General features: G+C 48.4%; 4 protein-coding genes across 4 annotated transcripts; 2 read left to right on the top strand and 2 right to left on the bottom strand.

The window, feature by feature from the left end:
• Positions 1-6218: 6218 nt before the first annotated feature.
• On the top strand, positions 6219-6633 carry BX661DRAFT_169412 (uncharacterized protein; the record flags this gene model as incomplete). The annotated part of the gene is made up of 2 exons (XM_051533516.1): positions 6219-6308; positions 6409-6633. The coding sequence occupies 2 exons, from the start codon at positions 6219-6221 to the stop codon at positions 6631-6633; spliced, it is 315 nt and encodes a 104-aa protein (XP_051393263.1).
• A 1687-nt stretch (positions 6634-8320) lies between these two features.
• Positions 8321-9865, bottom strand: BX661DRAFT_203873 (uncharacterized protein; the record flags this gene model as incomplete). Its single annotated transcript, XM_051538544.1, has 2 exons — positions 9362-9865; positions 8321-8484 (listed from the first exon to the last, which is right to left on the bottom strand). The coding sequence occupies exons 1-2, from the start codon at positions 9642-9644 to the stop codon at positions 8321-8323; spliced, it is 447 nt and encodes a 148-aa protein (XP_051393262.1). The 5' UTR covers positions 9645-9865.
• Positions 9866-10815: 950 nt separating this feature from the next.
• Positions 10816-11822, bottom strand: BX661DRAFT_178684 (cyclin-domain-containing protein). The gene is made up of 2 exons (XM_051534987.1): positions 11386-11822; positions 10816-10931 (listed from the first exon to the last, which is right to left on the bottom strand). The coding sequence occupies exons 1-2, from the start codon at positions 11768-11770 to the stop codon at positions 10846-10848; spliced, it is 471 nt and encodes a 156-aa protein (XP_051393261.1). The 5' UTR covers positions 11771-11822; the 3' UTR covers positions 10816-10845.
• Positions 11823-12606: 784 nt separating this feature from the next.
• On the top strand, positions 12607-14219 carry BX661DRAFT_196765 (uncharacterized protein; the record flags this gene model as incomplete). Its single annotated transcript, XM_051538072.1, has 1 exon — positions 12607-14219. A coding segment is annotated over one exon (1613 nt), but the record flags the coding sequence as incomplete, so codon positions are not given.
• Between the last annotated feature and the right edge of the window lie 41 nt (positions 14220-14260).

Genomic DNA, 14260 nt, shown 5'->3' with positions numbered 1-14260 from the left:
TCTACCACGTCTTCCCCATTATCTGACTGACCTTCATAGTTGTTGTCCTCGCTATCATCGTAATCGCTGTTTTCATAGTCCTCGTAGTCATCACAAATAGCCCCCGCGCCATCGTCATAAACATCCTCTTCAGACTCGTACTCGAAATCATACACATTTTCGGCATCCCCATTCTCATCCTCTTCTGCCTCCTCATCTTCGTCAGAATCCTCATCTACGGCACTTGGCTTTTCCAGACTCGGGGGTACAAACGAGGTGACCACGGGTTTGGTGCTCTCCCCCATAGACGCGCCAAAAGAGGCACTCAGTGCACCAGCCGCGACGCCCCCCGCTGCAACCATGGTGCCAAATGCCAATCCAGAGCTTGGTTTAAATCCACTGCCAAACGAAACCTTTGGCACTGCAGGCTTAGCGGTCCCAGGCTTGGGTGCTTCGCACGACTGGCATACGGTGTACTTGTCAGAAACCGAAGACATGCATGTGTCACAGGCCCAGGTGTCGGCAGGCTTGGTCCAGCCAAATGATGGCGGGGGAGCCTTGCTGGACCCGGGCTTGGGCGCGTCGCACGATGGACACATAGTGTGCGTCATATCGACAGACGACATGCACAGATCGCAAGTCCACTTGTTAGTGGGCTTGGACCACCCGAATGCCGAAACCTTAGGCGCAGATGCAGGTACAGGTGTTGGTGTTGGTTCAGGCGCAGACACAGTGGGCGCAGCAGGCTTGGTAGTCCTAGGCTTGGGCGCGTCGCACGATGGACACATAGTGTGCGTCATATCGACAGACGACATGCACAGATCGCAAGTCCACTTGTTAGTGGGCTTGGACCACCCGAATGCCGAAACCTTAGGCGCAGATGCAGGTGCAGGTGTTGGTGTTGGTTCAGGCGCAGACACAGTGGGCGCAGTAGGCTTGAATCCACCGAACATAGGAGCAGCTCCAGCTGGCGGTACAAACGAGTTAAACGACAATGCGGGCTTGTTGGCCATAGATCCAAACATCCCAGACGAAGAAGCAGTAGCATTTCCGCCACTGCCGCCCAGCGAAAGACCACCAACAGGTTGGAACCCGCCCAGTGAAAGACCGCCCGCAGCAGCAGCGCCAAACACTGACTTTGCAGGCATCTGCGTCTGTACCACAGGGGGTTCCGGTGTAGGCACACGCTTAGTGATCTTCAGCTTACCAAAGGTCTCAACGTAGCGCTCAAGATTGGGCATGGGCACCTCAGACCTAAGCCCGGCGCTTCCAGGAGTATCACCCAACTTCATATCAGTCTCGGGTGTGCGCACAACGGGGGCGACGCGCGAGGACCGAGTCAGCAACTCGCGCACGAGTGTGCGCTGCCGACGCGCTTGCACATAGCTGGCGGCAGTGGAGAACTGAGATGCAGGGGAGTTTCTGGCATCGACCAGGTTGCCCTGGTCGGAATCGACAACAAGGGATGCCCGGCGGTGGGCGCGGGCGGAGCGGGGGACGAGCTCGCGCACTTGTGTATGCGGGAATTCGGGGTGCCGCTGGGTGGGAGTCTGCTCCTGGGGCCAGGCCGTTATGGGTGCCGTGACTAAGAGGTCCTCAGGCCGCAGGCCAAAGCCGCGGCGCTGCGCCACAGGCGTGCTGAAGGGCAGCGTGGCCGGTGACCACGGCGTTCCCTCAGCGGCCGTCCGCGGCGACACCGAGGCGCTGGGATGCCGGCGCACAGGAGCAGAGGAATTATGTGGCTGCTGAGGCAGCGATAGCAGGTTTTGGGAAGAAGCTCCAGTAGTGGTGGCAGAGGCGGCGGCAGCACGCACCTTGTTCCTGGCATACTCCTCGGACTTGCCCAGTCCCAAGGTATCAACGCGAGCGGCGACCTCGTCCAGCTCATAGTTCTTCTGCGCCAGGGTCTGCGTTACATTGCACAGCGTGCGCTGGATAGAATCGACCGTGGGCGCGCGCAGCTTGCTGGGGAGCTCGCGGAAGACCTTGTCCAGGCGGTGCGCCTCGATATCGACAACCTGCTCGACGTCGGCCGAGCGCCTGCCAATCATGTCGTAGGCGGCCTTGAGGCGGCTCTGGTAGTCGCGCTGCAGTGGGTTGGGCCCACCGTCAACCGTGGCATTGGGTGCGGCCTTGGAGGATGTGGCCGACTCTACAATGCGATTGACCTCCTCGCGCTTGGTCTCCGTCTTGACATACTGTACCATCTGTTTGTTCAACAGCTTCTGGCTGACGCGTAGCTCGTCGCGAGATACCTGTAGGGCCTCCAGAAGCACGTCGGCGACGCTGTTCCACGACTCTGTGTCGTCCATGGACAGGTTGTGTAGGCTGTCCGATACCTTGGCCATGCTGCGCACTGTCGGGTCGATGGGGATTGGAGGGAGGCTGGCGTGCTGGACCTGTGTGATGGCCTGGCCTGTGTTCTCAATGGAGGCAGCAAGTGCCTTGAGGTCGGCATCGAACTTGTTGCAGGTCGAGATGTACTGGCGGTTGAGCAAGTCCTGCGCCTTGGCCTCCATTTCGCGCTTGAGTGCCTCGACGCGCTCCCTCTCCTTGCGCTCCTTCTCATCCTTCTCATCCTTGAGTCTGCGCACATTCTCGACAATTTCTTTTTGCTCACGCTCCTTCTTCTCCTTTTGCTCTCTCAGCTCCCTGGCTTTTCTCTCCTTGTCCTCAAACTCCTTGCGCGCTTTTTCGGCGGCTAGTCTCTCGGAAGCAATCTTGTCGGCGAGCTTTTTTTCAGCAGCGTTCTTCTTGTCAGCAGCATTCTTCTTGTCAGCAGCGTTCTTATTTTCAGAAGCGATCTTCTTCTCAGTGGCGATCTTCTCGGCGGCGGCCTTCTTGTCAACAGTGTCTCTCTCATATTTTAAAAACAGGCTGGTGCTAGAATCAGAGTCTGGCTTGTCACTGCCGAAAGCATCCAAACGCGACACCGGGTCTGATGACCCATCACCAGACCTAGGCAAAGATGATGATAATCCGAAGGGCTTAGCCGGGGTGCCAAAGGGTATGCCAGCCTTCTTCGACTGAGTGGCATCAGGAGCCTGATCAAAGATACTGCCCGAACCGGAGCTCATTGTAAAGCCGCCAAACCCAGTTCCAATTGAGGACGAAGACGAGCCAAAGGGCTTGGCCGAACTGCCAAATACCGCCTGTCCAGTGATACCGAGGGCTGTGGGAGCCTTAACAATGGGCGTGATCGTACTGAGCTTTCCAAATGAGGGCGCAAACCCGGTGGATGAGCCAAAGGCGCCCGTAGATGCGGTGCTCTGTCCGAAAGCGCTGGTAGAAGCACCACTGAATGCACTGGTAGACGCACCACCGAATGCACTGGTAGACGCACCGCCGAATGCGCTTTTAGAAGCACCGCCAAATGCGCTGGTAGAAGCACCACCAAATGCAACCGGCAGGGCGGTGGTAGCGGCGGGGACAGCGACAGCATCAGTAGCAGGAGAGAGAGAAGGGGTCGTGGCAGGAGAAGAAGGAGACGCAGAAATTATTTCCGGCTCGGCCTCGGCAAAAATTTCATCAGCAGTCTTGTCTGCAATCTCGTCGGCACTCTTGTCAACAAAGTGCTCTTCCTCATTCTCTTCCTCTACCATCTTGGCAGTCTTGTCAGAGAAACCCGGAACCCTGACGCACTCGTCAACCATCAAGGAGCAGCGACCACCGGTGCGCATCTCGCCCATATTGTAAACGTGGAATCCTGACAAGCACCCGTCCGTATTGAGGATCCACATAATCGGCACAGGCTTAACTCTCTCGCCGTCGTCCGTGACCGGTGGCAAGTCGCTCTTACCGGTATAGTCAATGACCACGCCAAGCGCGTATGTGTCGCCTTCAATTGTCGACAAGGGCATCTGCGCCATTTCAGCGTCGAAATCCCACTGCGCCCACGCCATCTTGCCCTCAGAATCTGGCGACTGGCCCACAGTGGTTGTGGTATCGGAGCCCGCACCAACGATCGTGATAATGTTGTGCGCGCTCTGGCCCCAGTTCGGAATACAGGCAATGTGGAATCCGGGGTAACGCGCGGAGCACCACGCACTGGAGGACGGGTCATCAACGGCAATCCACTCCTGCGTCTCCGCTGTCTTGCCCGCTTTGGTGATCACATAGCCGACAGTACGGGTATCATCCACACCATCATCCTCTCCATCCTCTTGGTTCTCGCCGGTGCCGCCACCTCCATTGCCCGGGATCATCGCGCCGTCAGGGAAGGGTCCGTAGATTGCGAAAAACGTGTATGTATCGATCCAGTCGACAGCCAAGACCACAAAGTCCGACATGATCGCATTGTTCACCTTTTGCGACTCTACTGTGCGCTTGATCTTTCCATCCAGTGGAGCCCTCTGCGTCAGATTAGAATTGTCATCGCCGCACACAATCTGCTTGCCCTTGCGTGACCAGCAAATAGCCGTGGTCAGCGTTTGCTTTGCATCCACAATGGTATTCACGCTGCCCGACTCCACGTCAATCATCAGCACTGAACCTGAAAGAGTAAGCGCGGCGACGAGGTTGGGCATCTCCAGGGGGTTCGCACGCAGGTCGCGGAACTCGCCCTGCTTGGCTTCAATGATTTTGCTAGGCTTTGCGTCCTGCTGCTTAAGCGAGAGCGCCTCAAATACGAGCACCTTTCCTGCCATTGTGCCCACTAGTACGCGCGTCTCATCGGCGTTGATGTCCACATGCGTGACTTTGCCGTGCTCCGAAAGATTGAGCTCGTTGCGCGCATCGAGGTTCACCGCCGTGTTAGTGCCGGCGGACTTGCCTGCCGCCAGCACATCCTGCGCATCGGCACTCATGAACAGGGAAATACCTATAAATAAAAAACACTTGTTTTTTTAGCTTGTTGGTTGCAACACTAACGGTGGATGTATATAATGTTGTTCACTAGTGATACTTGCCTTGGGGGGTGCCGGCCACCATGTAGCCGTATTTGTTTGAAATTGCCAGCAACTGGACGTATGTGGGTGTCTGGCGCCGGGCCGTGGAGAATTCCTTGGAGGTTACGCGCAGGGTGGTGTTGCCCTTGATCTGCTTGTGTGTAATATCCACGGACTGCGCCTCCTTGTCCGTGTACTTTTGGATATCCGATACGGCGTCCTTAGTAGTGGACATGATTCAAATATTTTTTCTGTTAACCGAATGTAAATGTTTTTTGTTGGTTTTTTTTCTTGTCAATAGATTGGGGAAAAGAGCAAAATATAAAATAAAAAATACTTGGAATGGGGGAGAGAGAAAAGAGGAGGTTAAATTGTTCACGCCATCAACCCTTTAATCACTTTGTTTTTTAATTTGGCGAGCAAACAAAAATTTAATCAATCTTAATCAAATGCTGTGCATATGCACAAGACTCAAAGAAAAGGTATGATCGAAATTGGCTCACTCTTATCACTTGACCACATTTTTATCTCATAGTCCACTTTGAGACCAAGCTACTCGTTGTTACGCAGCAGGTTTGATTGCTGGTATCATCGGTGCTTTGCAGGCAGGAAATCAACAGCCCCTTTGATTGTATTCAATAGGAACGCTCTGACTAAAAGCAGGTGTCAGCAGTCCTCTTACAAGAATTGTTGACCAATGGTCCTTGTTTTCCATGGAAAACTTAGCTGCGTCTACTTTCTTCAGCTGGTATAAATAAGGAGCTAAATTCATTGTATTCTAAGAAAACAACATTCACCTTTATGAACTTAATTCATTAAATAAATATCTATAGTCTGTCAACACTTTTTTAATTAATAGTAAGTCTTCAACAGCATCTATCAACTTGTCCTGTTTTACTCATAGCAGTATTGGCAAGTTCTGGCAATTTTGGTAATATCGCTATTCAATACACGGAAGGAAATCTTAGATCTTGATGTTGGCAATTTAACTATTTCTGATTTATTTTTGGCAGAGAAAATGGCTCAGAAATAAAGATTAGCACCTATGGTTAAAATCCCTTTTTATATAGTCAAAATATGATAATTAGACAATGATATTTATTGGCTATACACCTCAGATAAATCTTACTTAATATTATCCTACATCATTAAACATTCAAGCAGAGTATGCAAAGTAATATACTTGGATAATGTTTTAGGTATGCCTTCGATTTCTTGAGGTGTGCTATAAAACGGGGCAGGATGAAAAATGTTATAGAATACCTAGTATTGATTAAAAAGGTGTTGGCAGACTATAGATATTTATCTAATGAATTAAGTTCATAAAGGTGAATGTTGTTTTCTTAGAATACAATGAATTTAGCTCCTTATTTATACCAGCTGAAGAAAGTAGACGCAGCTAAGTTTTCCATGGAAAACAAGGACCATTGGTCAACAATTCTTGTAAGAGGACTGCTGACACCTGCTTTTAGTCAGAACGTTCCTATTGAATACAATCAAAGGGGCTGTTGATTTCCTGCCTGCAAAGCACCGATGATACCAGCAATCAAACTTGCTGCATAACATACTGAACTTTTGCATCATTATTAATGCCCTGCTTACAGGCGAGCATCCTCCCTGTTTCTTGCACAATAATGCATCATCAGAGTCGGCTGAACCCGAGTCTACAGCGACACCCGAGACTTTGTTTAAGCAAAAGCCCAAACATGTGCGCAATAATCAATCTGCCCCTGCTGCTTCTCGTGAAGAGAAGCAGCGTAATGGATAATATCTTTAGTCATAGTGGTCTATTGCCACTAGTTTTTAATCCCTCTTTAGGTTGCTAGTCAATCTAGGGGAAGGATGTGTCGATTTGCAGAATACTTGTAGCCTCATTTTTTCTTTGGTGTAGTTAAAACAGGATATGGTTGATGTAAACGATGCTATTGAACATTTATCAACCATACATTGTTTTACCTTTCTCACCATGTAGTTTAGCAATATTATTAATGCTGTGATTAATTTTTCTCCATTCAAGAACTTTTAAGTTCGTCAACTCCATCATGCCTTGGACTCAAATAAGGTATTTTTTTGGTTTGCACGCGTGTAATAATTTTTGCAAAAATACATTGTTGCACAGACTGAAAATATGGAAGTGGGTGTTGAGGTTGTGAATCGCGAAGCATATTTCCATCTGCATGCCAATTGATAGGGTACTAATTGGATTATGCAGGCTTAAATTGTGGTGGTATTATAATGATGCCCAGACATGCTTCCCATTTTGCAATGCGCACGCATGAGTGCACACACACAAAAACTACAACACTGACCTGCCAAGATACTGGTCTGCTCACAGAAGAACCAGTTCTTACCAACGGAGTGCATAACTGGAAATGTGCACAACAAAGCCGATGAGGCACATATATAAGATGAGGCCGGCGCTAGTAGTATTTTAAAAATATCAGTAATAAAACCCTTTATAAACTCCCCCCTAATTTTTTAACACTAGACAACTAGTGCTCTTTACCCCCCCTTACATAACAACAGAAAGCTGTTAAAAAAATTGTGGAAAATTGCACAAAATTGTAAACAAAAAATTTAAGAAAATGCACAAGCATGTTTATTTTTTCTACAAATTTGTGTTGAGCAGTCTGATAATATGGAAATGGATGTCGAGGTTGATAATTGTAAAACGAGTTTTCATCAACGTGCCAATTGACAGGGCATAGACGGTACCATGTAGGATCAAATCAGGGGACATAATATTGACACCCTAATATGCTCCCCATTTCATAATGTACATGCATGGATGGGCATATGTGAAGGTTATAACCTTGACACGCCAAGACACCACTCTATCTGTAAAAAAAAACTAGTTTTCTTTAACGGAGTGCACAATTGAAAATGTGCACAACAAAGTTGACGAGACACATATATAGGATGAGGTTGGCCTCAGTTACGCTTTTGATTCCATTGATAATAAAAAACCTTTATAAACTGACACCCCACCTTTCGACACTACATTGTAGTGCTCTACACATACCCCCATCTTATTATAATATTAGTTTTTAATAATTTTGTTTGAGTAACGGCAATAGTTGAAAAAAATGGAGCGACAAATGGACAGAAACAAAAACAAAATGCTTGGCACTCTCAGGGCATGATTGAAAGCACAGAATACAGATGGTAAATCTTAAGATAAATACGCACACTATTCTTATGCGCATTTCGAAGGTAGAATGAAAGGCTAAAGGCCAAAAAAAACAGAGTGGTTGGCATAAAAAATTAAATAAAAGTGGAAAGATACCTATAATGATTTGCATTTTACATATAATGCATTATTAATATTAGCAAGAGATTTTTGGGATCACATATTTTTTAAACACTAAAAAAAATTATTAATTTTTCCGCATCAATACATTCCTAATAAATAAATTGTATATTGAAATTCACAAATAAAACAAATCCAAACACGCTCACTTGTGAAAAAAAGATCCAATCCGGCCAGCATACGCAGACATCTCGCCACCAGCCAACTCTTGAAGATATTTGTTGTATAAAGCCTTGCGAATCTTGTATTTAACAGTGGCAAAGAGAAAGGCCAGGATACAGAACAGCAAGCACAACAGCGTATTTCGCACTATTGCCACACTGGTTTCAAAGTATACCCAGCGCATTCCATATACTCTCAAGTTCTTGTTGAGCGAGTAATGCTTTAAGCGCATTCGGTTGACGTACTGAGGGAAACGCATGTCCAACTCAGGGGGGGGATGTTGACAGTGCCTGGCTTGCAGTGCAACTCTGTGAGATGCAGCAAGACCATGATCAGGTCGAGCAGCTTGTCAAAATTGGGAGTGGTATGTTTGATATTCAGCTCGCGAAGGCCAATGAAGCAGAAAAGTTCTGCAAAATTAGCCAAAAAAAGGTTGGGCTTGATAGGAATCTCCATATGAAACCTATTCAGGCTCGGAGAAATACTGTGAAGAAGCTGGAAGAAATTGGCCGCCAAGTTCACTGGATTATTACCAAAGATATTGGTGTGGATGATTTCCACGTAATGAAAGCTTTCCAGCTTTCTGCTGCCATTTGCACAACAGCGCTTGAGTGCATCGAGCACAATCAAGTTCAACCTAATGTTAACGCGCCCGAGTGTATCGACATTGGCAACAGACAAAACTTGGCTCGCAATCCGGCTGCAGGCGCCAATGCACAGATAGTAATGGCTCAGGAACACAATTCCATTGGGAAAAGCAGGCAAAGGCCCAGCCTCAGAATATCCTTCAACGTGCAGCCTGCGCAAGCATGGGTACGACGGCAGATTGCCGCGTGCATCCACAACCATCCCAGCCAAATCAAACTCATTTATCAAATAAATCGCCACGTCCTCCAGCGTCAACGCCTTATACTGAACGAGTTGAAAAAAAACGACTCCTGTTCGTCATCCAACTTTAAACAGACGTATGTCAGATATGCGTTGTTACCAGAAACAAGGGCGCTCGGGATACCAGTGTCCTTACTGCGGAATCCCACACCCTCAATTCCCTTGAGGCCGTCAGACATCTTGCGACCAAGCGCATCTAAAAGCACGCTCATGTCGGCAAGCTCAACTCTATCATCGCCAAAGTTGTGCAAATGCATGTGTTTGGCAAACTGAAGCCGCACATGTTCAGATTTGACACCGTCCTTGATCCCAACATAATCAAAACTGAGCTCGACAATTTGGACATTCAGGTAAACAGCTCCTGGAGATAATTCTTGCTGAGATGTTAATAACCAGCAGCCACTGGTTATTTCCTTCATGTCTATGTCCCAGGTAGGCTTTTTTTTGGCAAATCAGCAAAAACGGAGCTACATTTTTTCCCGAGTTGGAAGAATAATCGACCTTCAGGTGGCGGAAGTCGTAATATTCACTCTGGGTGTATTAGGCAATATCCCGAATTACGTAAAGCGGTAAAGTCTGAAAGAGTGAGTGTTTGGCAGACATTGTAAGATGCATTTCAAACGAAATTATGTGAAACTGATCTTGAGGAAAGAAAGAAAGAAAGAGAGGAACATTCTTTTTCGCCCTCTTGATTTCTTTAACGAAAAAACAAAGCGTTCTTTGGCTGCAGTTCTCCTGCATATTTAATCATTCGATTGGAAACGTTGATCCTAAAACATTTCGAATAGCTGAGAATTAACAAATGAACATGAAAAACAGACAGCTTGAAATAAAAAAAATTAATATTATTTACATTTTTGCTGTGGACATTCAAAATACATATAGTTGTAATTTTCTCCATTTACAATATTCCAAATCCATATTCGTTGTACTAATTATCAGAATGGAGGAGTCCAATAAACTTGTATTAAGCCCAAAAACTAAGGAAACCTCCTATTGGGCCTTCCCTACTGCCATTTTATAGGCAGCTACAATGTCTAAATGATATCCTGGTTGTTACTACATTAATACCTTTTTGGCATTGACTTAACTCGCGAACTCTCGGCTCAGCTGAGCCTATGTGGTGAGAGCTATTACACTCGTGAATGATAAATGATATATTGAAAAATTAAAATATGGAATATGGAATAAAAAAATTAGTAACACTCATTTGTAGCAGAGTGATTTGATTCGGATGACATACACCGACTCGTGTGTATATTTGAGCGAGTTTTTTTTTGTTTTTTTGTTAAAGATAAAGGGATATATATAAATGTGAAATTAAACGATGGAGGGGGGGGATGATAAAAATATAAAAGCAGAGAAAAAGTAAGAAAAAAGTAAAGAAATAAAATAGAAAAATAAAAAGAAAGCAAAAAAACAAAAAAAAACATACGATACACATGGTACCAGTTTTTGCAAAAAAAAATCGCACTTAAACCACACTCTGGTTTAAAACCGATGTAGAAATAGCCGCAGTATCCCCGGGCGACGTAGACGTCAGTGTAGAATCGGTCGCCAAACCCTCCTCATTCTCTCTCCTACATCCACCCGCACCACTTTTCATCTCCTCTTTCCTCCTCATCTGATTCCTATAATCAGCAGATTTCTCGTCAACCTGAGAATAATAAATACCATTGGGACCTGGATAAGACATTGGTCTAGTGGTACGTTGAGAAGGAAGATACGGGTCCGAACGATGTTTAACCGAATGTTGTTGCTGTTGTTCCAGTTCCCGTTGTTGTTGTTGTTGTTGCTGGTGTTGCTGCTGCTGTTGTTGTTGGAGTAAAGTAAAAGCACCCTTGATGGGTGCTTGGTTATCCAACATGGGAACGTTAGTTAGTTTGGGCAAACGACCGGAAAAAAGATCGGATCCTATGGCTTGTAGAACTTCTGGCTGGATGCTTAGGTCAAAATCGATTATGCTGAGGAACTGCAGTTCCAAATTATTGAGTTCTGAAACCGAAAGACCGCCGACCTATTTTGAGAAAAAGAAATTAAATGAAACAGCATATCAGTAAAAAAAAACTTCCCACCGTCTTGCTTTCTTTTTCCAACTGTCATTGAATTCACTCAAGGGTTTTCTTCCTACAGTTCTTACCTTTGCATATCTCGAATTAGTATAAAACACGTCCGAAAACCACTTTGAACCAACGGTCACACCAGTAATAATCAAGCGATGGATCGAATAAGCATCCACAGTAAACGGCATCCTCCTCCTCGAACACTGGTCAATCATCTGCTGCAAATAAACGATCAATCCCAAGAAAACCTCGTTTGAACACGGACAATACTTTACCACACGCGCAATATAAATCTCCAAATCAATGGTCGGCACGGATCGCGCATGGAAGAGAGTCAGGGAGGTTTTCCGCTCATGTTGGCCGGGCTCCAGGGTTTGCTGCTCCAGGGCGTCGGAGCATTGGGTTACTGTGTTGAGGTAGGCGGAGACTCGGATAACTGTTTCTTGCACGGGAGTTGTGCCGAGGTTGAATTCAAAAGACATTTAAAAGGAAGGGGAGTGGGAATAGGGAGAAAGTAAGGGATAAATTATTTGGGAAATAGAAAAAAGGAAAGAAAAAAGAGGGAGGGAGTGAGTGAGTGACAATGCTTGTGCGAGTAGAAAATTAAAAAAAAATCGAAAGAAAGAGAAAGAAAGAGGGAGATAAAGAAAAGTAGTTATAAAATAAAAAGAGAGATAGAGAGACAGCAGGGACAATTGGGTGGGTTGGTTTATCAACAACTCTTGTTTGTTATTTTTTTTTTTTCCTTTTTTCCTTTCAGTTTTTGTTTTTGTTTTTTTTTTCCCCTTAAAAATGATGAGAGGGGGGGTTGGTGGGGTGTGGGTCCGAGCAAAGCGAGCTGTTCAGCTTTGATAGTCCAATCCAATCCAATCCAAGAAAAGATTATTTCATGACATGAAATAATAATAATTTTTTTCTCTTTTTCAAAGACTGTACATGTATTTTTTTTTGGCACTCGCCCCCAACATCACAAAAGTGCTTTGCTTTGGATCTTCAGCAAAATATTTACTGGAATAAAAAAAAAGTGATGGGGAAGAGGGGGTGGGAGGGATTGGGTGATCCATGAGTCTGGACTGGAATTTAAAAGAAATTTACCGCTTTGCATTTTTTTTTTTTAAAGAGCTGCATGCAGTATTTAAAGCGCAAAAAAAGATGAGGCGATCGAGCGTGTGAGCAAGGTGAGCAAGGTGAGCAAGGTTGGGTGAGTGAGCCGAAAAAGCTTGTGAGCAATCACACCCTCCTTTTTTTTCTCACTTGCATTTTGCTATCTCTATCGGTAACCTTATTTTCCCTATTTTCCCTATTTTCTTTTTCGAAAATGAGCTCTGACAAATTCATTGACAAACAAGTAGTGTTTCTCTATGCGTCACAAACCGGCAACGCCGAAAGCATCAGCCACAACATCTACCTCGAGGCCATCCGTCGCGGGTTCCGCGCCTCCCACCACGTCCTCGACGACTACAGGAAATTCAACTTTGACTCCCTCCGCACCATCGTCTTTGTGGTCTCCACCACAGGCGATGGCGACCCGCCGGATAACTCGGCGAGGTTCTGGCGGGTCCTGCGTAAATCATCCAAGCAGTCTGAGGCTTATGCCCATTTGAGGTATGCGGTGTTGGGCTTGGGGGATACTAATTATTCGAACTTTTGCAATACTGCGCAGAGGCTGGATAAGCAGCTGGAGGAGGCCGGGGCGAGGAGGTTTTATCGGAAGGGGCTGGCGGATGACGCCACGGGGATGGAGGATGTTGTGGAGCCATGGATCGATGGGTTGTGGGAGAAGCTGGAGGAGATCGCGGAGTGCAGCGGGAAGAAAGACGAAGGGGGCGAGAAGGGCGAGAAGGGCGAGAAGGGTGAAGAGGGTGAAGAGGGTGAAGAGGGTGAAGAGGCCAAGGAGGCCAAGGAGGGTGAAGAGGCCAAGGAGGCCAAGGAGGGTGAAGAGGCCAAGGAGGCTGAAGAGGCCAAGGAGGCCATGGAGGCTGAGGAGCCCAAGGAGGCTGAGGAGATGAACAAGGCCGCCTCTGTCGACCAGGCTGCCGCCGGGTTGGGCGCGCTAAGCCTGTCGGACGCCGACGGGTCCGCTGGCATCCCCCCAGTGGTCCTCGACTTCCGCGCAATGTCCGGCCTCAGCGCGCTCACCGGCGTACCCCGCGCCCCCGCGGCCCTCTGCACCACGGCCATTGGCCCCCCACCACCAGCACCCGGCGCCCGCGACTCCGCAGCCTCGCTTCCGCCGTGGCACCTGGACATCTGCAGCAGCTCCACCTCCGACCCAGAGCAGCAGCCGTTTGTCGCCGCACTTCGGTCACGCGAGCCGCTAACATCGGACGACGCAGTGAAGCGCACGCTCCTGGCCGAGCTGCAGCTGCCGGCCCCGGACCGCACGTGCAGCCGCGCCGGCGACGCATTCAACGTGTATGCGCCCAACGATCCGCGCAAGGTAGCAGCGCTCCTGCAGCAGCTGCGGCTGGACGGCGAGGCCGGTGGCCGGCTGGCCGTGGGATCGCTGGACGAGCGCATTGCAGTGCCGGTGCACCTGCGCAGATTCACCACCGCCGTTGGCGGCAGCGCCCACACCGCGGACAGCGCCCACACCGCGGACAGCGCCCACACCGCGGACAGCGCCCACACCGCGGACAGCGCCCACACCGCGGACAGCGCCCACACCGCGGACAGCGCCCACACCACCCACACCGCCCACACCGCCCACACCGCCCACACCGCCCACACTGTCGACAGCGTCCTAAGGTGGGCGGTGGACCTGCACCAAGCGCCGAAGCGCCAGGCCCTGCGCGCGCTAGCAGACTGCTGCGCAGAGGCGGAGGACCGCGAGCGGCTGCTGTTCCTGAGCAGCCGGCAGGGCACGGGCCAGTACGAGCGCCTGCGCGCACAAAGCGCCGGGGTCCCCGAGACCCTTGCGCTCTTCCCCTCGTGCCGCCCGACGCTGGCCAGGCTCCTGGATCTTCTGCCGC

The sequence above is a fragment of the Kickxella alabastrina genome, assembly GCF_025024165.1.
Source record: "Kickxella alabastrina strain RSA 675 chromosome Unknown BX661scaffold_5, whole genome shotgun sequence".
Lineage (NCBI taxonomy): Eukaryota > Fungi > Kickxellomycota > Kickxellomycetes > Kickxellales > Kickxellaceae > Kickxella > Kickxella alabastrina.
Note: the sequence above shows the minus strand (reverse complement) of the source record. Positions and strands in the feature narration are given on the sequence as shown.

Coding starts and splice junctions, on each gene's coding strand:
- BX661DRAFT_178684 (XM_051534987.1), bottom strand. CDS start 11,770: ATGTCTTTTGAATTCAACCTCGGCACAACTCCCGTGCAAGAAACAGTT. Junction 10,932..11,385: donor GTTTTCGGACGTGTTTTATA/CTAATTCGAGAT, acceptor TTCTCAACGTAC/CACTAGACCAATGTCTTATC.